General features: G+C 36.2%; 1 protein-coding gene across 1 annotated transcript in view; it reads right to left on the reverse strand.

Annotated features, from left to right (window-relative positions):
* LOC107186120 (ankyrin repeat domain-containing protein 12) overlaps positions 1–22774 on the reverse strand; it is a 56177-nt gene extending 33403 nt beyond the window's left edge. The window contains exons 1-2 of the mRNA XM_015573929.1: positions 22399–22774; positions 9434–9567 (exon numbers count right to left, since the gene is read on the reverse strand). Coding sequence (XP_015429415.1) covers positions 9434–9567; positions 22399–22774 — 510 coding nt within the window. The remainder of the gene's footprint in view (positions 1–9433; positions 9568–22398) is intronic.
* Positions 22775–23921: the final 1147 nt, after the last annotated feature.

The following is a 23921-nucleotide window of genomic DNA, read 5'->3' on the forward strand; positions in this document are numbered from 1 at the left end:
CGTTTGTGGGATTTGTGGACCGAGCAGCAAACCTATTTGGCTTAATCTCAAAAATTAAGGAAAATGAATTTAACCTAGGAGTAATCCCGAAGGAGTGGTGCATTAAACCGGAGATGTTGACGACAGAAGAGTGGTTGCTTTATGAGTGGCTCATATGGTCGCATTATGAGAGCGGAACACTCATTGGTGGCAACACAGAGGAACTAAAAACTTGTTGTCAATTACCCGCAAGAGTGTTGAATTGTTGCAATCACAAGTGGCGTCAGGTTGACGGAACTCCTACTCTGGATACCAGATTATCGCGCGCGATTAAACACGATGGGGGGTGCATTAGCTTTAGTCGCCCGTCCGATGAAAAAGATCCTGCATTTAGGCAGACCGAAATGAGATTTTTTGGAACGATAGGGTTGGGACGCGGCCTTGACAAAAGCGACCAATGGGTCCATGCAGCCTGGTGGGCAGGCTTAAACGTCTACTACACCCTTAATGGTGTAATTTACTTAAGTACTATCGGTGGTTATTATCAATGTAGCGTCTTAATATCTGCTGACCGAGGCGAAAGATGTTCTATGGTGTTTACAGCTTGTAAAGAACATGAGAGTTCATGGGAATTGCGTTATTCGGAGTGCGAATTATCAGAAGTGTATTTACGAAGCGGTGGTAGAAGCGATGAACTCACACAGAAACTTAATCAAGTCTTGAATCAGTGGTACGACGAAAATCCGTGGAGAAGAACATTAAGTAATTCCAAGGAGGTTGGAGTTGTCAAGAAAAGTTGACTGCCGAATTTACAGATGTGGAACACAACTGAGGTGACGTATGAACGGCATAGTGAGAGCATCCTTAATGATGCTGTCCAAGCCGTCAAGAACATGTATGAGTTATTCTCAACACAACAAAGGACAACGGGCAGTCTGGCTCGTGGAATGTTAGAGGAATGGAATTCAACAGTGGCGGCTGAGAGAATTAGTAAAGAACAACGATTGCTTGAACAAATGATCGCTGATGCAGGGGTCACCGCCGATGCGCCTGAAGATGACATTGGAGAGATAACAGGAATTTATAAATACTTTGATAGGTTATGACAAACCGTGTATAACAATCTCACCGAGATGGGATTGGCTCAAGTGGAACATTCTTTCCTCTGGGAAAGAACACGCTAGCGTGTCAGATATCATAAGAACAGCCAAGGCAACTGATCGTATGGCTTGACGAATGTCAAGAGCAACATGGGAGAGTTTAAAGCGGTTAGGGAGAATTGCTTTGCCTAAGAGGTCAAGTGAGGGAGAAGCGTATGTGAGTCGTCGAGGATTTAAAATGCAGCAATTGCATGAAGCCGACCCGCAATTCGTCGAAGACGTCAAGGTGATTTTAGATCCATGCTCAGGGTATGGAGGATTTGCTGAATATTATAGCACCGCCATTGCTGGGAAAGCACCTAAAATGTATGTGATCTCCTCTTTATACGAGAAAGGTCATAGAATACCAGTTGGTGAACTCCGGCAAACAGCACGTAGCAATGTCGATGTGGTCTTGGCCACGACAGTGAAACACGAGGACAAAGGTAACATTAAAGACGCTAGATGCAGTGTGCGCCTTAAAAACCTGTGCGCTAAAATAGGAGGAGTTGATCTGCTGATACTAGAAGCTGGTGAGTATAGTATAGATGGTATTAAAAACCACAACTTTTGGTTTCAAAAGGGGGTTTCTGGTGTCGATTTCTTTACCGCTGTGTCTAATTTGATCAATGAGATCAAACCAGGAGGGAAAATTTGTGTTAAAATTAATGGCCTTTGGCATGGTGTTCAGCAATTGATCCATTCTTTGACTAAAAACTTTAAGAAAATTAAAGGGATCAAATTGGGAACCACGTCCTTGTCTAGCCCCGAATGGTACCTACTCGCTGAAGGGAAGATGGAGAAAAAGACGTTGACGTTAGACGTGCTTCTGAAATAGTGGGGGCTGTGTGCGATGAACAGCAGTATCACTACTTGCTTATGCAACAGATATTACGAATCAGAGGTCGAGTTACACGGTTTTGAAAATCATTCCCATGTAATTCTTGGTGAAGTGAAACATGAAAACCGTGGAATTTATTTAAATGTAATATTCGCAAAACATTTCGTTGACTGATGCCACTTTCATGTGCTAGCTGCCTTGTACTAGCATGGGGATTTTGTGTTACAGCTGCTAAAGGTTCACTATATTTCGATCATCAATTGCTGCCTTGGATCTTCTTCGAATTTTGTTATCTGCACGTCTAGTTTCTTGAAAACTTTTAATAACATTCGTAAATGCAGATCGTGAAGGTGTGACACGTTCGGAAAACTGTCCAGCATACAAACGGACTGCATCTCTTACAATTTGGCGACATTCCCCATAAACAAAAACCATATCTACTTTCTCCGCTATTGAATAACGCATTTCGGAAACTTGAGATACACTTCACTCGGCCGAGATTCGCATACACGACTAATCATAGTATGTACAGATGAAGCGTACAGCGTGATTAAATGTTTATTTCCATTCAACGACCCATAACAAGAGATTACGAGACAGAGATGAAATAAGAATATCAACAACCAGAGACGGCAAGGAAGTGTTTGACCATTTCCTCAAAGTAAATTATTTTCCATCACAATTGACTTAACCCAGACCACGAATGACCTTTCCAATAGGTCATTGTATTCGTCTTGAAATACTCTATCAGAATGTAAGTAAAAAAACATACCCTTCCATTTAAAAAAAACAGAGATGACCTTCATATCTCCTTGACGCTTCCACCTATCAAAAAACTAGTAACATCGGATGATCAGCCCCTTGATACCAAATAATTTTGGCCTGATTCATTTTTTCCTATCACCAATAGCAGCCAAGTTATTCAGATGGCCGGTTTTAAGTGTCTCACCCTGTATAATACTCTATCTTGCCCTTTCCTTTCCCCATTTTGTTAAAGTACTTCGTATACCATTAACAATGAAACAAACGTGATTTCATAGCATCAGACTGAATTTATGCAGAAAAAAATAGGATAATTTTTGGTCGGTAAATTAGAAATAAAATTGTGCGTTAAGGGCTTACTTATTGGTATCTCGTAAACTATTATCCGTGTACGCCTAAAATGGTGTATAGGCGTGTTCAGCTCGAAGAGTAGGATATAGGTACATATGTATCTACTAAACATCTCGAGTACACATGTACACGTGCAATTAATATACCCGTGTTTCGGTCCGTGTAGTTTTAATACACGGGTACACGAGTAATAAAAGACTTGGGACATGGCTAGTGGAATGCACTGGTTCACAGGTAGTGAAATACACGGATACACGGGTATGGAAATACACAAGTATGACTCATTCCACTGTCTTTTTATATGATGAAATTAATATAAAAAATGACGTTAATGTTGAATTTGAAACATAACGTCATACGTATTGTATTATCATATTAATAGGATAAACTACCAAATTGATATTTAGGTAGTATGAAATATACATATACATACAGGATGAGTCTCGTAACGTGACGACTTCAAATAACTCGTAAGTTATTTGTTGCACAAAAAAATTATTCAAACACATGTTCCATGGTTTCCTGGGGGACATGCAGTGCTGTAGTCTGTTTTTTGTTACTTTGCTTTTTTATCGGGATATGAGAGTCACCTTCAGTTTTTTAAATAGAATGCCCAATATTTTGTCCCGAATTCAGATAAAGCACCAAATTCTGCGTAAAAAAGTATTATACCAAAGATGGCTAAAAAGGAATAATTATTGAGATATTCTCAAATTAATAATCTCCTGTTAGGAAATATTTCATAATTACACTGCGGATTTTTATGAAAAATTACACTTTTCAAAGTAATTTATAAAGACAAAAGTAAACGTAGTAATTACTCACTTCTGTAAAGCATCTTATTAGGCTGGAAATCATACAAAAAACCCACTGCGTCTGACGGAAGTTTTGTCTTTTCCTCTATTTCACAGAGCTCTGGAGGCTATGAATGCATAAAATCCACTACTGTTCATAATGCTCAGTCAACGTGAGAGCACAACTTCGTTTACGACAGAAATCATGTATGTAAATACGTCCTTTGTTACATGTTAGACATCCTCAATATGAGATGTAGTTGAGTTTAGTAGTTGTTTAGTAGCTTAGTAAACAAAAATTAAGATGTTCAGTAACAGAGAAAAGTAGGATATGATAATTGTTTATGTGCGTATAATGAGAATGCTACGAGACCTAAGATATTATACCAAACTAAGTATCGAAATCAGCCATCACATTCGACCTTTTTATGGCTTAGTAAACGGCTCCAAGAACATGACAGTTTTATCGTCGTCAGAAACGTGATTGTCGTAAAACTGTAACCTTAGCAACTCATGCTCAGATTTCGCGTGGTTTGGCCATCTGTCTAATCAGTGTTGTGCGTATTCTTCATTTGGATAACTTTCATCCGTATCACGTGTCAGTACATCAGAAGCTACATGGACGAGATTTTGAGAAACGCATACAATTCTCTGTTTGGTTGTGCGGCATAATTGGTCACCAAATCATTGGACTGTACTTCATTGAAGGATCATCAACAGGTCAAACATACTCCACATTTTTGTCCGAAGTACTACCAGGCTTATTAGAAAATGTACCATGTCTAATACGTCAAATAATGTGGTATCAACAGGACTGTCTAGCACATTATATCCAGCATTTGCGACAAATATTAAATAGGATGTTTCCTAATTGTTGGATCGGACGTGGCAGTAACATTGCTTGGCCAGCTCAATCGCCAGATTTAACACCGCTCGATTATTTCCTTTGGGGAACATTAAAAAATGAAGTTTATCGCGAGCGACGAACGACGGCCGAAAAGATGCGAGAACGTATTATTAGTGCATGTGCCGCAATAACAGCAAAAACATTAAAAAAAAAGTTCCTCGTTCACTCAAAATCCGATTACGCAAATACATTGATTGTAATGTATAACACTTCGAACAGCGCTTGAAAGAAAACTTGTTTCACACATTATTTTACGAATCATTAATTTTAAACCCTATTTGGTGTAATACATTTTTACGGAGAATTTGGTGCTTTATTCGATTTCGAGAAAAAATATTAGTTATTCCATTTAAAATTGAAGAAGACCCTCATATCTCGATAAAAAAAGCGTGTACTATTTCATGTGTATTGAATACACTTGTACTGTTTCACGTATATTTAAATACGCGTATACTATTTCACATATATTTGAATATATGTATTGTCAAAAATCTGATAAATAATAGATACCGGGACATGTGTTAGAGAATTTTTCCGACTTTTTGGTTGTCGAAATCCTAATCGTGAAAAATGACAAAATCTAAGAAATGAGGAAACATAAGAATTTCTTATTGAAAATTTAAAGCGATTGCATTTATACAATAACAGTAACAACATATTGTCATAAGTATTGTCCTAAATTTTCAGATGATTATTTGGTAAGATATGTCGTAGTTTTAAAAATCAAAAACCGATTTTTTCCACGTTTTTTCACGGAAAAAAACGTACACCAGTAGTTTGCATTTTTTTTACAATTTAAAGTATTACTACATTTATCAGAACAATATATAAATTAAAAAAATTAAACATACTTAATTAAAACTTTGTTACAACTTTGTATGTTAAAATATTGACGTTACTCCCAAGAACACCGTTGGTGTAGTCAGTTAAGCGTCCTACAATGGAACTGCAGAGAAGTTTTTGGTCATGGATTTGAGGCCTTGTTCATGTTTTTTATTACAAAAATTATATACTTTTTAATGTCTAACTAAATGACAGTGAATAGTATGATTGTGAAGGATGTAGGTAGGATAAGTTAGTCATACTGTTAAGGATATTATGAGGACGAGATTTATGAGGTTCTTGTGTTTATTATTAGAAATATTCAACCCTACGAATACAACGCCGGAGTCATTGATGACTCGCCGGGAGAGCGACACGCACACAGTGACGGCGCTGTTCGTGTAAGTCGAAAAGTGACGGAGTGTTTGTTGACATGGAAACGACCAGGCTGAGATGCTGCAGAAATATTGACTTACATCTTGGGCTCATTCCCTATTTCGTTTTCACTCGCTCTCGAATGTCGATAAAATGATGTCGAATGTCGATTGTCGATGGCATCCGCGTGGAGTCAATTGTTATTTACCATTATCGCTGCCTGATGTATAATTGTCTCAACTTGAGAAAATGTACACTCAAATGAATTCAGAAATTTCGATATTCATGGGTCAAGTATCGATACAATGATACATCGTCGTATTAAGAATCGGTACAAAATATCGACATTCCGATATATCGATACTGTATCGCCCATCACTAGTAGGAACAGCAATGTGACAATATGGAGCAGATTTGGGCAGAATTTTATTTGAATAATACACGGTAAAAAACAGAAATATACGAGATCGTTATCCCAGTTTTGAAACCGTTAATGAGATTAAATACTTCTTTGCCAAGTGTCTACTCTTTCGAGAAGAAATATTATTTTATTATTAAAATTAGAATGTCCACATTTAATCGAATAACAATGACGGTAAACTTTTATCATCTTTAATCCATTATTCGAAATTCTGTCGAGGTAATGAATTTGCCCATTTCTATATTTATGGAGGGCGACCAGAGAGTGTGATGTTACGAGAAGAATACTTTATAAGCAGTTATTCACATGGTTGGAAATCATGTTCGTAACAGTTGATTCCTGATAACTTGCTAAGTTTAAGGTATGGACCACTTGGAAAATACCTACATGTTATAATTACAAACACGCTATACTAATGTGCCAAATATTTATGTACATAAATTGCAAATTGTAAATTGGGGAATTAAAAAAAAGGATATTACAGAATACCAATGGTTTAGAAAATCTGTGAATGAAGCAGCACCCGAAAACGAAACTGGTTGCGAATTCTGGTTTAGATAACCGGTAGGCAAAATGGACTTATAACCTTGACAGCTTTTCGAAACAAGAAAAAAATGTAATACAATTAATATTCACATACAATATTTATCTACATTACCAAGTTTTTAAAACAGCTTCGATTGTAAAGTTCTACGCAGCGTTTCGTCTTAATTTTTTAATCATACGCTTGCTGTGCGTCAATTGAATCTAACTCAATAAGTGAATGCCCATCATGAATCGGGGTTTCATAACGAAAGTTTCCTCAATATCGAATGTATCAGGTCGTCAACTAAGTTTTGCGGACTGTTCGTATATGATGCTGGAATATACTGAGTTTATATTTATCACGCCGATTCTCGTTTGTTCCTCGAAAATTGGCCATTTTCCTGTAACAAAATGGATCGACAAGTTCAATCCTATAGCGAAAAGCATTTACTCATTTCGATTTCAAATGACATTCCACAAAGAGCATATCTGTCGTTGTATTTTGGTGTTCTATAATGTGAAGAAAATTACAGCAGAAACGAAACCATTGAGAGACAAAAAAACAATCAGCATGTGCGGCTCGATATTCACTTGACTTTTGAGGGCGTACATACATATACGCCTTTCACAGTTAAAGGGTTAAATCAGTTTCATTAATCAATAAACAGCTACGTACTGTAAAGCCGGGTACTCACCAAGCGAGCGAGCACGAACGAACATTCGGTAACGCTCGCAAGGCCTCGCTCGTGTTCAACTGAAATACTCGTCCTACGTCCATACTGGTACGAATTCATTTCTGTTCACAATTGATCCGAACACTGACCGCGAGCAGATTGTGAAAATTATTACTATTCATTAGAATAGGAAGAAATTACTTTGTGCAAATGCTGCTTTTATTGTGCTAAAGTTAAGCGCAAAAAATAAAAACGAAGAAAACAAGATAAACGATGGTGGCAAACTTCGCTGTTTAAAAACAGCCAACGGTATAGTGGAAGCCATTTGTTGAGGGACTTGCAGGAATAAGAAGGATATGAAATGTTCAAAAATTTCAGCTGAATGTCGACCGATGATTTTTAAAAATTGCTACAACGTTTTCACCCAAAAATAATGAAAAGGTACACAAACTGTAGGAAAGATATTCTACGATTCCTGGCTACAGTAAGCCTCTATTAGTTTAATAATGTTTTCATTAGACCATACGATTTTTATTTTACACGGAGTATTACGTTCTCGGGCAGAGTAATCGAATGCAACAGATAACCGTCTATATCAGACGAGCGCAAACAAAGTCTTTCTTTTGATGTACCGACACGAGTCGGATCATTCAGCGAACAGGAGCGAGCGAGCATTCTCACTCACTGCTCGTTTGGTGTGTACCGCTGAATAATCCGATTCGTGTCGGTACATCAAAAGAAAGACGTGTTCGCTTGCTCGTGCTCGCTCGCTTGGCGAGTGCGCGGCTTAAGAGGCAGGTTTTCTGAATAAAATGGGACCTTGAACGTGTCAACTAGAGTAGTAAATTTTTTTATTTGCTGTGAACGCTGTTGAAAAATGTCTCGAGAGAAACATATTCAAAGTTTGACATTCTAAGCTGCTGAGCTCAGACGTCGCTTCACGCAAATGCAGTACCTCCGTCAATTTTTCGAATTTTCCCCAGAAACTTGGTAAGAGTATTATTAAAACGCGTATCTTTCAAAATATCAAAAAAATATCAATTTTTTCAAACATTTACCCTGTTCTGACTCCTTAACTTTTTCGTGCCCACTGTAGTCCATTAGCTACATGTTTTAAATTACGAAATAAAATATTAGTATCGCGAATTTTTTTATATCTGTGAGTCTATAATACCTAGTTTCTTCTAATTTTGTACAGATTATACAGCGCAGATTTGAATGTGAATTTAAAAGTTTATCGATAAAATAAGATATTATTTGTCCTCTGTCTGCTTCATTTGATGGAATTCAGGTGTTGAGCATTATTAAACATACAATAGAAACTTACGAAACCCCAATTTCTTTCAAGTATTTCAAGAGTGTCCATTGATCGAAAATAAGAAAAATTGGATTTCATTATGTATAATAACAATTATAATGTGAATTACAGGAAATTGTCGATGAGTATTTGAAGGCTCCACGGCACTGACAAGGAGAGGTCCCCAAGTGTGACGCTGACTTTTTAATAAGGTTTAGCACAGTGATAGAGATTGGAACTCCGAAGCCAATGATATTTCTTTCAGCCGCATATGGCCATTAGTTTATGAAATATTTAATGTTCAGTACCGAGGAACCTTCGAACACTCATCAAGCATTTACTGCATTATATATGTATAATACATGAACAATTAATGAATGAAAAAATGACACTAAACGGTTTCAAAATGTTCAAATGTTCTTGTGAATCATTCATATTGTCATGTAATATACACAAGAATAAAACAAAAGAAAAATTATTTCTTTGGTAATTTTTAAGTAATTTGGAGAACAACAAGGGTTAACAATCTGATACTTCACACTATACCTGTGCGTTCATGCCACCCTGACGGGAGTTCGTAGCGCCCCCTCCTTTCTTTTCATCCCTCGCTCCCCGCACCTGGTTGAGCCGAAGCGTCACCCTCGGCGAGCTTCCAGACTGCCCGGTTCCCGATCTATCGACTGCAGAGAACAAAACACTGGTTAATTGCAAGAACAACGACGGAATGCCAAGGAACGAGTTTCCACGAAACCAGGACTCCTTTAGCACAGAGGGAAGAGTGAGAACAGGAACGAAGGAGTCGGAAAGAAAGAGGGGAGAGAGAGAGAGAGAGAGAGAGAGAGAGAGAGCTGGTTGTGATCATCGGGGAGTATAGGTCGTTAATCATGAGATTCTCGGGAGAACGAGTTCCTCGAGAAGATTTCAGGTGGAGTAGGGGATCCCGATCCGCGATCGATTCATTAGTAACCTTTTACCGAATGATCGCATTACAGGAAGGCGTACCTATATATGCTATTACACTCTCTATTCGCATCGTCACGGACTGCGGCTACCAAATTGCAAGTGGAGGGATGAACTTTAAGCTTAGGGATGAACCGATCCACGTAAATACAAGTAAATAATCAATACTTTCGTTTCGATACAAATAATTTTTAGTATCGATACTTTCGCTTGCGATACACATATACTCGGTATTGGAAATAAATATTCACATCGAATGGGGCGAGTAATCGATATGAAAGCTAATGAATGTGAAAGTGGTTGTCATCCAGTTATATTACGTTGCTAATAAATGTTCATTAATAAAATATATCTTCGTTAATATCAGAAATGGGCAAAATCATTGTCTAGATGAAAAGTTTCTGTTGAATATAATCTTTAATGACAAGATAATAAAGTACAGAATAATGTTTGATTATTCGACCTGAACAAAACACACACGCACGTCTCAAAAAGTCGGAGGCGGAAGAAGGAACGTCTCACAGAAGGGCACCGCAAAAAATGTACGAAAAAACAAAAGATACCTGCGGTGCCCTATTCACATCTGGCATCTGGCGCGAACAGAAACACATGCACCAGTCGCAAAGCATGCTAAACACAAAATACTCAATAGTTTCAAATAACGAATAAAAGATAAAAACATACTTCCTCATTTTTAATCGTTTAACCTTTTCAGACCTGGTGGTCACATTTGTGTACATGAAGTTTCTTACAGTTTCACACAAAGCCTTAGGTACAGTGTGTTGCAGACCTATATTTTTCTCATAAAGTTGTGCAATGTACTGTAAATTTATCTACTGAATTCAGAATTGAATAATAAACCTTTTTTTAAAACAATTAAAAAATTTTTTTAAACAAAATATCGAAACAGTCCACTGAGTTAAAATATGCAAACAAATATATTTTTTTTGCTCTTAAAAGAATATTCAGGTCTGAAAAGGTTAAATGTGGGAATTCCAATTTTTATAACAAAATAATATGTACTTCTTTCGGAACGTATCGACACTTGGCAAACAATTATTTAATCTCATTAACTGTTTAAAACTTTTCACTATGTATTATTCGAATAAAATTTTGTTCAACTCTGGTTAAAATATATTAGATTAATAAAAAGGAACTTTGTATTAATTTTTCATCGATACAAGTAGGTATCGATAATTTTGATGCGATACTCAACAGATATCGATATTTTTCTCCGATACAAGTTATAAGTGAAAGTATCGATACCTTGACGGTATCTGTTTATCTCTAATGAAGCTTACCGACTGAAGGATTAGAGTACCACGTTGCTGGATAATTACTTATTGAAGTTTATGTTCGATTAATGATTACAGGGATGCGAAATTTGATTCTTAGAGGCAATTCTCAGTTATCAAATTTTATACACCACCCATCCCTCGATTTCTACGCGGTAGAGCCATTCCACGAAAAGTGGTGTAATCGAAACCTTGTAAAACAGGACACATGTTCAACTAAACTTTTGACCGTGTAGATCATATCGACGAATATAGACAGAAGTCGTAAATATGTTCATAATAATTGTGTAAAATGAGGCAAGAATTTTATGAAAAAAAAACGGAGATAGTTTTTACAGAATGCTGAGCCTCGTAGTCACGATATTTATTTCAATTCATTTATTAAAATAAAGAACACACGAACATAAATTAACAATGTTCCATAACAAAAAAAAAAAAACCCATCTTTATTCTTCCAATTTGTTATTTTTCAGTTGCGATCACTGTACAATTGTAGGCCCGGAAAGTAGAACCGACGCACAGTGGTTCGAATCCTATATGCTAGCTGGACATAACCATTTTTTCGCGGTATTAATTTTATATGGGATTGTAATTGTTAGAAAACGACCCCCTTTCGTATCACAGTTTATTATCTCACTAAAAATATTAATAACAAAAAAATATGAATAATTAAATGAAAGAAAAAAACAAAATTATAGTATTACACTTTAGCTATAAAATAAAATAAAAAGGAAAATACATAATAATCAATAAATACTTAAAAAATAAAAACAAACATATAACTTAAAACAAACTAAAAAGGAAAATAAACAATAATTGTACAATAGCCTACCTGGACTCATTTTAAGTGAAGTTATAGCCTGAAGTGTAATTCTTTAAAATTTTACGTAAATGCACTTAGATTCGTCTAAAAAATTTTAATTTCCTTTTAGATTTTTCATAATTTTTATGAAAAATAAAATGGTTTATTCAACATACCTGATTATATTGTTCAACAAATTTTAACTGTTTTTCGTTTTTCAATCGCCAATAAGCGTTTCTGATAGATCTTAATGAGCTAAATACGAATTTGGAAACTGTTTCTTTCCAGCACATCCAATTTTTGAAAAAATAAAATTTGAAAAAAATTGCAAATTTTCAACTTTGGAGATGTGTTGTGCTTTTACAGTAATAGTTATTCAGTTCCTTTTTACGCGTATTAATTCTCTGGACTCTTGCGAACAAAATAATATAAATTGTTATTAGATTATAGACATGTAAATATGTTTAAATAATGTTCCAAGTGAAAAGCACACCGAGGATGCACCACTTTTTGCTGATATTCTTTAATTTATTTCAAAAACTAAAAGTCTAGGAGAAAATCTAACCATAGAAAGCGATAGAGCAGAGTTTTCTGCTCAGGACAGTGTCAAGGAAAGTTACAAAATCTGTTTTGTTCTAAATAGGGAGGCGAAATAGTTCAGCAAAACACACGGCGCCTACAGTGGTGGCCATGCGTGTCCAGCGCTTCCGTTAGTTTAGCGCAGGCAAAGCGACCGCCGTTATTGAGTACTAATTCTTGATAAACAGCATTTAACAATGCTTCCCAGAGAAAAAAATCTAATGGGGTTAAATCTAGAGAATACGGTGGCCAAGAAACTAGTCCTCCACGTCCTATCCATTTATTTGGGTAAAGTTCGTTCAGTGCATCTCTTACTCTCCGAGCATAATGTGCTGGACACCCATTGTGCTGTGACCACATCATTTGACGAACATACCCACTAGTACCCACTACACCAGAAAATATGAAACAACGGATAATTGCAGCATGTGCTAGGATAAGTTCAGAAACGATAAGACATGCACGTGATGCAGCGATACGAAAATTGCAACTTTGCAGTGATGCAAACGGTCACCACTTCGAGCATCTCCTGGAATGTAAGAAAGTTTATTTTACTACCACATTTGACCTTGCATGACCTTCAATGATAGCTCGCTAAAGTCGTCTCAACACCAGCTATCACATCACGATAAAAAAAACATAGCATTCCATTAAAAAAAATAGAGAGTACTTTGAAATCTCCTCTATGCCTTCATCCACGCAGAAAATGTTTGTGTCAGAATATGCCCCCTCTATATCGTGTAAGTTTTGTATATAACCTTTTTTTTTTTTTCATATTATTACAAATAACGGCAATATTCAAAGTGGACCCAAAATTATTTCCCCACCCTGTATGACACGGGCGTGAATGTTAAGATTAACTTTAACAGTACATATGGTTTTGCAAAGTTTTGCAAGTCCAATTTGCCATTAAAAGAAACTAGAAAGTCTCTACTTTTCGTATATTTAACTCTTGTCGCGTGGATCGACGTTGGACATATATTAAAACATTGACAAATCTTTACATAATGCAAATTTCTAACAAGAATGTATTACTTGATTCGAAGTATGATTTACAAAAATACAAAATAGTTATTGATAATTTAAGGTTATTAAACCTAAAATACATACTTTGAGATGCTCTATCCATCATTAATTTAAGCACACCTTAATAAGCTTACAGAATATTTCTATAGATGCCTGAAAACTGATCGACTAACTACCGCTTTATTGTCTGCCTTTAAAGCGTGGTTTGCCCACTCTGTACACATTCAAAAAGAGGATTTAAGGTGTTATTATGTTATATTCGACGGTATTATAAAATTTATAAAAATTTTTCAAATCGAAAATTTCGTCGATACATTTTTACGGTAAAACTCGAAAACGCGGTAACCGATTTACACTAAAATATAATTAAACAAATGAAAGCTTTGCAATATTTTGTTAGACTATTGTCTTCGTTAAAGTGTACTGAATTTACAATGAAAATTTCAAACGATTTCGTTCATATTTGGCCGACTAATCGCGAGTTATATTTCTAAAAACACCGATTTTAATTCGATAAAAATTCTAGTTTTTAATTTTTATGTTAATAAAAAATGATCGTATAAAAAAGTGACAGAAACAAAAAATATGCATCGAGATGCAATACATATGCTGGTCATTTTTTTCTTTTTTTTGCGCGTCGCGTTGGTTCTCTGCTTTCCGGGCCTTCAAGTTGTATACACAAGGGTAAACTAATCGACATAAAACATAGAAAATATTCCTTTATTTTTTAATTTATATACCATGTAAAAGCGAAACCGTGTCAATCGGGGAATGGGTAGTCTTTTGTACCTTAATATTGTATTAACGGTTAGATAATTGAAATACTGAAAACTGGCGTATACTGGATGAGTCATTTAAATCAATCCCCGTGAATAACTTTGAGATCGTTAGCAACACCGAAAAATGTTTCAGATAAAACTTTAATGGTTTTAAAGAGGAAATAATTTGATGTAGGTACTTTTTTGTAAGTGCAGTAGACTCTAACTTTAATGCCACTGAAAATAATGCCACATGAGTAACTTCCCCTTCACACGTACTTTCACGCACACACATTTGTTCTCCCACCATGTTGCGTACGCCGGCGCACCAGCACGATGCAGCTTTTGCGCAAGCGCCGAGCTCGACGCCATGGGACAGAACTTAGCACGAAGGGGGCTCGAAATTTAATGTCATTTTACTCTTCTACAGCCCCGAAAGTGGCATTAAATGTAGAGTCTACTGTAGATGCGTACAGAATATCACGAAGGTCAAACTTGTTTTTTTTTTTTAAATGAAATCACAATTTTTAATGCATTAGTCGACGCAGCCCGTCGTTTCTTATAAAAAAGTATGTATTAAGCTATTTATGCCAAAAGATCTTTAGTTTCGGAGATACTTTGATGTATAAATATTTTTATTTTATGGATATTTTAAAAGGTTACTAGTAATATGATGTTTGCCTTTTTAAAGTTGATCTTCAAAAGTATACTCTTTCAACCTGATTTTAGAGATTTATTCGGTCTCTGTATGATCTATTATCCCTTTCTAGCATTTCTTTCGAAATTTGTTGATATGCCATCCATACAAGCATAAAATGTTAGTACAAGCTACAGTAAATCCTCGATCAGTGTTCGACGGCTCCTCGGCACTGAACCTTAAATATTTCATAAATTCATGGCCATATGCGGCTGAAACAAATATTGTTGGCCTCCAAATTCCAAGCTCTATCACTGTGATAAACCTCATTAAATGCAGCGTTACATCTGAGAATCTTTCCTTGTCAGTGTTGAAAAGACTTTGAACACTCATCGAGAATTTACTGTATACTGAAATAGAATACCACTTCACAATATTGAGATTACATATCTCCTACCCTAAAGATATTTTGGCATAAAGAGCTTAATACGTTTTTATGGAGAATGACGTGCTGCATCGATCAATTCATTAAGGAATATGTGATTCCATTTATAAAAAAAAAACAGGTTTGGCTTTCATAATGTCCTTTGTGCGTTCATCTATAAGAAAACTACTCCCATAAAATTATTTCAACCTCGAAACCATTCAACTTTCATCTGAAAAATGTTTCGATACCGTCAACGATTTCGAAGACATTCGCGGGTTAATCGTTCCAAATGCTACACACCCTGTATATTGATACTATGTACTATATGCAGAAGATATGTAGAACAACCTTCGTGATTATAAATTATCAGAGAGTCAGTAGATATTAAAATTAAGTATACATTATTATCGTGAATCTGGCGTAATCTGGTACAACTGCAACTTACGCAATAAACACTTCGAGCGGTCTATCAATTCGACTTACATATTTCGCGAACTGGTGACGTAGTTATAAATAGGGATTCAACGACGAACAATAGCACGCGGCTTCTGGATGATTTTACAGATGGATTATTTCGAGAGATTCCACGATGCCATGCAACGTTGAAAGCGAGGCTGACGCAACCCCTGGTCGATCAATATGTAATTGAATCTACGAGTTAACATGACATCACGATAATATCAGAATTCGGATCGATACGTGTTTGAAATGTAGGTATGTACACCAATGTGATTCGCTCTATCTCGGATTCCGAGACGATCCTTGAGGTGCACAATATGCTGTTTTATTAAAATCGCTTTTCGTTGATCATTGATCGCAAAATGCGTCCCCCTTCGTAATGGAAGGAATTGTGCCAATGAAAATTGGCTCATGCGGATAGTGTACCCGAAAATACTTCAACTCTATCTACTAGTCAATGAATTCGTAGTTGTTTACAGTTTTAACAAAGCATTAGCCAATCACTGAACTAAGAGAATGTTGCGTACACGGAATCGACATTGTTGAGTTTATCTTTTTTTGTAGTTTAACCTTTGTGTGAATATTCCAAATGTCCATGGTTACTGAGCAATCGGAGTATGCCAAAAAATCCTATTCTGACAGATTAGGTAAACATACATAATTTTACTTTCATACATTTCCGAAACTCTTAGTATTCCCCTCCTATAATATATCAAGTGCTGTTGTAGACAAAAATATACAAAATTATGAAAGGAAATATTGATATGGTTACATGAGTACCAGGATATCCGGTTGCCCACACAAGAGTTAAGGGGTAAATTCTATTCTTCGGGTAAAAAAAATCGACTTTTTCGTACGTCATCTTTTTGTTTAATGTCTGGAGAATATCTCCACATAATTTCATGTCAAAATTTATAAAACTTTTGGAGTTATGAGATACAAACCGACTCGAGCGCAGGGATAAAGTTCATTACGGGCTAACAATAAAACTTTAAACGCTATTTTCTCGAAACAGCTTTTTTGTAGGTGGTGTGCAAGATATTTCTATGACCACTGAACAGATTACTTTCAAAGTTCGTCTGTATATTCAGCAAACATTACTTTAACGTTCAAAGAACCAGAATACTGATACGTTATACATTTGTCTCTGAACATAAAAAAAATTTGTGAATTTTGATTGTAAAAATTAAAGTTTTTATTTGACAACTCACCGTATCCTCAATAATTTTTTTTTTATTTTGATTCTTCAAACTGAAGCTACATATGTGTAAAATAAAATGCCGTTTAATTATTCCGTTTAGGATCGATCCGCTCTCGCTTCGTTCCCACTCCGTTCTCGGTTCGATCACATCCCTGAGTATCCACACTACAGAGCCGCTTGCGGTCAGGTTACGTTTTATTCTCGACACGATCACATACCTCAGTTCATTTTCCACCTTCCTACTGTCAAATTCATAATTATTTTCTGCGATACAATGGCAGTATTTTTAAATAATGAATTGGCTATAATTGCTATTGCATTGGACGAAGAAAGTGAAGAGTGCCAAAGAAAAGAACCCAGGAGGTCAATGTGGACTCATCCAAGTTTGATGAAGAGAAAAACTGAAGGGGAATATTTTACATTATATTCCCATTTAGTGGATGATGGCGACAAATTCATGAAATATTTCCGAATGAGTTCAGGTACATTCGAAATGATACTATCAAAAATTGAAAGAAGAATTTCGAAAAAAAATACCCGATTTCGCGAAGCTATTTCTCCCAGGGAAAAATTAGTTGTATGTTTAAGGTAAATAATACTTTTTTGAATATTAAATAGATATCCATAATCTGTATACAGTAATCGTTTTGGTCACTCTACCGTACAATGAATTGTTCTGGAAGTGTGTCAAGCAATTAATGACGTATTATTAACTGAATTTATTTCAACCCCACGGAAAGAAGACTGGCTAAAAATTGCGACAGACATATGGACTATGTGGAATTTCCCGAATTGCCTAGGAGCCATCGACGGAAAGCATATTATAATAGATGCTCCAGCAAACAGTGGATCGCTCTATTATAATTATAAAAAAACTTTTTCCGTCGTACTGTTGGCTCTCGTAGACGCAAACTATCGATTTATAGCTGTGGATGTAGGCTCTTTTGGCAAAAATAGCGATGGCGGTATTTTTGCTAGTTCTAATTTAGGAAAATCTTTCGAAAATGAGAAATTAGATGTTCCTGCAGACTGTGTACTTCCAGGAACAAATATTGTAGCCCCATTTTAATTCCCATTAAAAAAATATTTGATGAGACCATTTCCAGGAACACAGAGCATCGAAGATGTTGAAAAACGCATCTTTAATTATCGTTTATGTAGAGTACGAAGATTAGTTGAATGTACGTTTGGGAATTTGTCCCAAACATTCCGAATTTATTGCAGAAGACTAAAAGCAGAACCACAGTATGCGACAACAATAATTTTAACAACGTGCATACTGCATAATATAATTCGAAATAATCGGGTGATCAGTTTGGATACCACGGCAGAAGGATGTAATTTGAATAATGTTCAAAATCTGCAACGACAGGGGGGAAATGCCCAAACCGATGCTTTTCTTGTACGAAATGCTTTTAAAAATTGTTTTAATTCACCAGTAGGTTCTGTACCGTGGCAACGCGCTAAAATTTAATGTAATAAAATTTCACTACAGTTACCATTTTGGTTCAGGGATTTTTCTATCTCATTCTAAATTTTTCTTTTATAGTTATTATCACTATAAAATGGTGACTGCAAATTATATAACCCTTCGTTGGCCTTTACTAATTCAATAAGCATTTCATCTAAAAATAAAAAAATTCACCACATTAAAGTTTTATCTAATTGTTCAATATACACATGTATGCGTATACATATAAAAATGAAAAGAAATTTAGTAATTAATTTATAATTATATGTGTAGTGGTATCACCAACATCTACCTACTCGGCGGCGGTATATACATATATACACATACCTTTTTCAAAATGCCAACACTTTGCATTGGCTATTGTTAATATTTGAAAAATCGTATTGATTGGTAGTAAATCGAGAAACGTGTTACAATCGTTTTGGTTCTGGACAAGCCCGATCTCGCGCCAGTAAAATATTGTTTTCGAGGATAGTTACTAGGATGCGATCGAACTGAGATTGGAGCGTTACCCATAATGTGAATATGTCTATTTTAAACCATGGAAGAATATTTGATCGAACCGAGAACGGAGTGGGAACGAAGCGAGAGCGGATCGATAGTGTGGATCGACCCTTAAGATTACCTGGAAGATAAATATCATGCACACCAGCGGGCGACGAACTTCACACTTTACGCGACGTGATAGTCGATCATGCATAGCTTGTATATTTATTATTATAAATTAATTTGAAAAAAAAAATTGTAACTTCTATAGTCGCCCTATATATTCGTAATACAGTAATGTCCTAATAAGTGTGAATGCCATTCAGCAGAGTCACACTCACGGTGAGCGCGGACAGTTGTCAGCACCTTGTCAATCAGTTTTTTGCTCGAAGCTCAAGCCCCGGCAGCTTGCCTTTCTAGTGAACCGACATAGAAAAGGACAAGCGAGTGAAAAACAGAAAGAGAAAGCATCTCTTTCCACTCGATTCGACTGCGTGAGCCTGCCTGCGACGCTCCCACGGGCCAATGGTTACATTGTACTTTCTGCGTTTCGCGTTATCTCACTCGGTCTCGATGTGTCTCGTTCGTTCTCTTCGTCACACAGTCCGATTGTGCTGTGTATCGTTTCGGCCGATAATAAAAATACATATGACTGGAGGTGATCCAGCTACCATTGTAACGTCGACAGCTCTCTAAGCATTCGCTGACACTTAATCGCTTTGACGAAGCGTTGTACATATACTAATACATTTCCCCGCTGTGTCCGTCGAGTCCGTCGTGCCAGTCGGTAGGAAGAAAGAGACTTTTTTCGACGAGTCGACGCGATGGCTGAACGAGAGATTAAGAAAATATTACATTCCCGTGTATTCCGAACACTGTTGTCTATGAGGAACATCCGTTCTCAAATATGAACAAAATTTAAGAATCTGAAGGCCCTCTTTATAAGGGAACCTCTTGGACACCGAGTTACATAAAATCGAATGAAAGGGTCAAAAAGTAGAATGTTTAAGCTTTAATCTTCCTTTCATTTAAGCAAATTCTGACGAATATTAACAAAGTTATGGAACATTGAATCTCAATAATTTTACACTAGTGCACAAGTGAGGCGATACTTTTGAACCGAACTGTAGTTTTAGAACCTCTTAGCACCTAATTTTTCAAGAAATATATAAAGCAATGTCGAAGGATAAAAATATATCAAAAGTAAAGGGGTGCTTTGGGGTGTAAAAAAGTAATTCAATGTTTTATACTTGATTTTACGAAAAAAAAACACTGTTTTCAAATTGTTGTTTTATCAAAACCACACAAAAAATTGAAGGAAACAAGGTGCCAAATTAGTCTACATACCTTCCTCTATATCCTACATATGCTGTTATTGCACTTCCTTAACACTACACTTGTAATAAATAACTTTTTTAATATAGGTTTCTTGGCATTTTCCTCCAGCACAAAAATTGTTAACTTTCAAGCCTCAATTTGTTGCTAAATACTGCTGCTTTCGAAAAACCAAGATAGTGGTTTACTTTTATTCATTCTTAGGAACATAGGGACAAAGTTTCATTCATTTTGAACAAAGATGAAATTTGGGGTTTTGGTCAGCTTTTTGGGTCAAATACCCCACTGTGCCTCGGCTCGTGAAAGGGAAGCCGCCGCGGCGCGCCGGGCAAAAAATTATACGATTAACTGGTTCCACGGCCCCCTTCGCCAGTGGTGAGGATGATGACTTCACACTTATCGTGAGCAAGCCGACTCACAGTTATCAGGACATTACTGTACGCACAGACTGCATTGTTGGACATATAGTCCAGTCAAATTAGACTGTTTTAAAAAAATAACTTTAAGTAGCTATGTGTTTACATGAAAATGTTCGGAAAGTCATTAGAAATGAAATGTATACGTTTGAGACTCATGAAAAGTTGGCGAACATTATTAAAAGAATTCGAAAAAATTTGAGAAACGTGTTTTTCGCTTGCAGAAAGAAATGTAAAGATTTTACAGAAAAAGAGGTCAAATAGAAAATGTAGGTATTAGAAATACCTACAAAGTGAGATATAGTACGTTAAAATCGGTCCACACGTTAAGTTGCAAAAGAATGAAAACTGTCGAAATAGACTGTTTTTTCAGTTGTTTAATACTCTAAGGGATTAGACCACAGGTTTCAAATTTTAAAAAAATATGGTCTTCATTACGGTTAAGAAGTATGCCAAATTTCAGCATTAAATATTTATTCGTTTTTACAAAAAATCATTTATTTATCCGAAAAGCGTCTTCGGAAAAATTAATTTCTACATCTTTGGCAAGTCGAACAGCAACCAAAGAGTGTATTTTTTACAGCTGGAGAGTTGTACTATCATATACACTGTGAAGTGAATTTTTTAAATTAAATCACCCAAATATGGTTCCAAAGTATGAGTATCTTTTTTTCTCGTAAACAATTTGAATATCTACTTCAATTTCGACTGTATCGAATTGCTGTATAGGCCATTCGATAGCTGCTATGTTTCTACACATTTTAATATAAAATATTCCACTCTATGTTAACTAAGAGCCGAGATCATTTTTTTTTTTAGCAATCGCTTTTCAACATTAAGAGTTCAAATTTCGACAAAGTCTGGAGGAAGAGTTGAATTATCTGTTATTTAATTTTCGAATTAATCCATTCAGAGACTACTCTGATAGAGATCAGCAAAGTACCGGTATGAGAATGAGACAGCGCACGGAAGCGGAGTGGGGAGAGCTGTCCGTGCGAATGAGCTCGAGACCCCGAAATTGATCTGGTGCGTTATATCTGGCGGGCTTGGAAAATTTTAGGTTGTCTCTGCAACAAATGATCGTAGAACGATTATTTTTTTGGGGGGTAGCTCGACGAGGTATTAGCAAATAACGTGGCCAATTTTTAGAAAAAGTTTATGTAAACCTAAAATTTGTACTTCTTTGATTCGATATATTTTAAACTGATTCGTTTCGTTTATTAAGGGGGGAGACTCCTTTGGGGCCAACTCCGAATCGATCGAAGCGCTGATGTAAACAATCGGACGCTAACGAAAACACATAATCGATAATTGGGACAGCTTAATAATACATCTAACGGCAGTACCTACAAATAAATTTTCTTCCCCGTTACCATCAAGTTGGGTTTGTGTATCTGCTACACGAAGCCACTGTTGCTGAAATTTTTGATCAAATTTGCAACGATGTTTATTTTTTTTCATTAACGAAATTACATACGCAACACTTGAAATGGCATTCCCGAAAAACAATAGTTATTATCATTTATTGACATCATTGATGCAGGCGTTATATATGTACTTACACATATATTTTATAAAAAGGACGCAAAACGAACACAATCGCATACGCTCTCTCAATTTTTTCACTCGTCGCCCAGCGGGGATAGATTTTGAACTAACAACTAATTGCTGCCGCATGCAGCACTATTAGAGATGTTGCATTATCATGGTGGAACACAATTCCTTTGCGATTTGCCAATTCGGGCCGTTTTTCTTTTATTGCTTCATCCAGTTTCAATAGTTGTTGACAGTAAACATCTGAATTGATCGTCTGGTTTCTTGGAAGCAACTCAAAATACACAACACCTTTGTAGTCCCACCAAATTGACAACATGACCTTTTTTTGATGCAATTCAGCTTTAGATGTGGATTGTGCTGGTTCATCACGCTTGGACCATGATCGTTTTCGAATAATGTTACTGTACATGACCCATTTTTCATCACCAGTGATGATACGTTTCAAAAAAGGATCGGCTTCATTGCGCTTGAGATGCATATCGCAAATATTGATTCGTTGGTTAAGTGAATCTCTTTCAATATATGCGGAACCCAAATATCGAGCTTCTTAGCGAGTCCAAGACATTTTAAGTGATTTTCAATTGTTGTATGCGATACATTTAACCTCTCTGCAATCTCTCGAACAGTTATGTGACGATCCTCTTCAATTATGGCTTTGATTTGGTCATCATCAACTTCAGTAGGTCGACCAGAACGTTGGTCATCTTTGAGTGAAAAATCTCCAGAACGGAATTTTTTAAACCAATTCTGACACGTGCGATCTGTTATGCAATCAACACCATAAACTTCACATATCTCTTTGTGGGCCTCAGCAGCTTTCTTTCCTTTACGAAAATAAAAGAGTAAAATATGCCGAAAATGTTCGTTTTTGCACTCCATGTTAAAATTGACCCTGAACTACCAGCTACAAACAAAAATTTGCACAACTTGCTTCTGAAGTAACCTAAATGTGACTGATATCAAATGTCAAAAGGACAAAACCATAACGCAGACAGGAGTCCTTCAAAACGCTTACAACGCTATCTATGTGTCACAACCGAAAATACATTCTTGCCAACCCAATATATCACTTTTATCCGCAACATTACATATGAGTAACAATTGTTCAATTACACTCGAATTTTGATGCATTTTAATCGGGAGAATCTCTTCAATTCATTCAAGACATTTTCATTAAAATATACTGAAAAATGTAAAAGTTTAAATTTTCACTTATCCATGAATCCTTACCTGCTTACATTTGTTGGATACCGCTCTAAGCTAGAGAATATTTTTATATTTACCGATTAGTTTAAGATAAGCAGCCCCAAATTTCTTCCTATCTTCAGTACATAATTACGCATACGACCCTTGAAGCAACCCCGAGTCATGCCTGAACCTCTTACTCACCAATCCCAAAATCATACCCTTTAGCCTCTTACTCATCAACACCTAGTAACATCCAAGACTTCCTATTGGACCTTTCCTCACTCCCACTACCTCTTAAATCAGATCTCCGAATACTACTTAAGGGCGCGTTAAGAATTAACAAGGTTGATTATTGTCTAAGATCCTGAGTGAGACATATAGAAGAATACTACAACCTAACAGTTTTTAGAAACTATAGCCTAAATACTTTAGAAAAC

The sequence above is a fragment of the Dufourea novaeangliae genome, unplaced genomic scaffold (genome assembly GCF_001272555.1).
Source record: "Dufourea novaeangliae isolate 0120121106 unplaced genomic scaffold, ASM127255v1 scaffold69, whole genome shotgun sequence".
Classification (NCBI taxonomy): Eukaryota; Metazoa; Arthropoda; class Insecta; order Hymenoptera; family Halictidae; genus Dufourea; species Dufourea novaeangliae.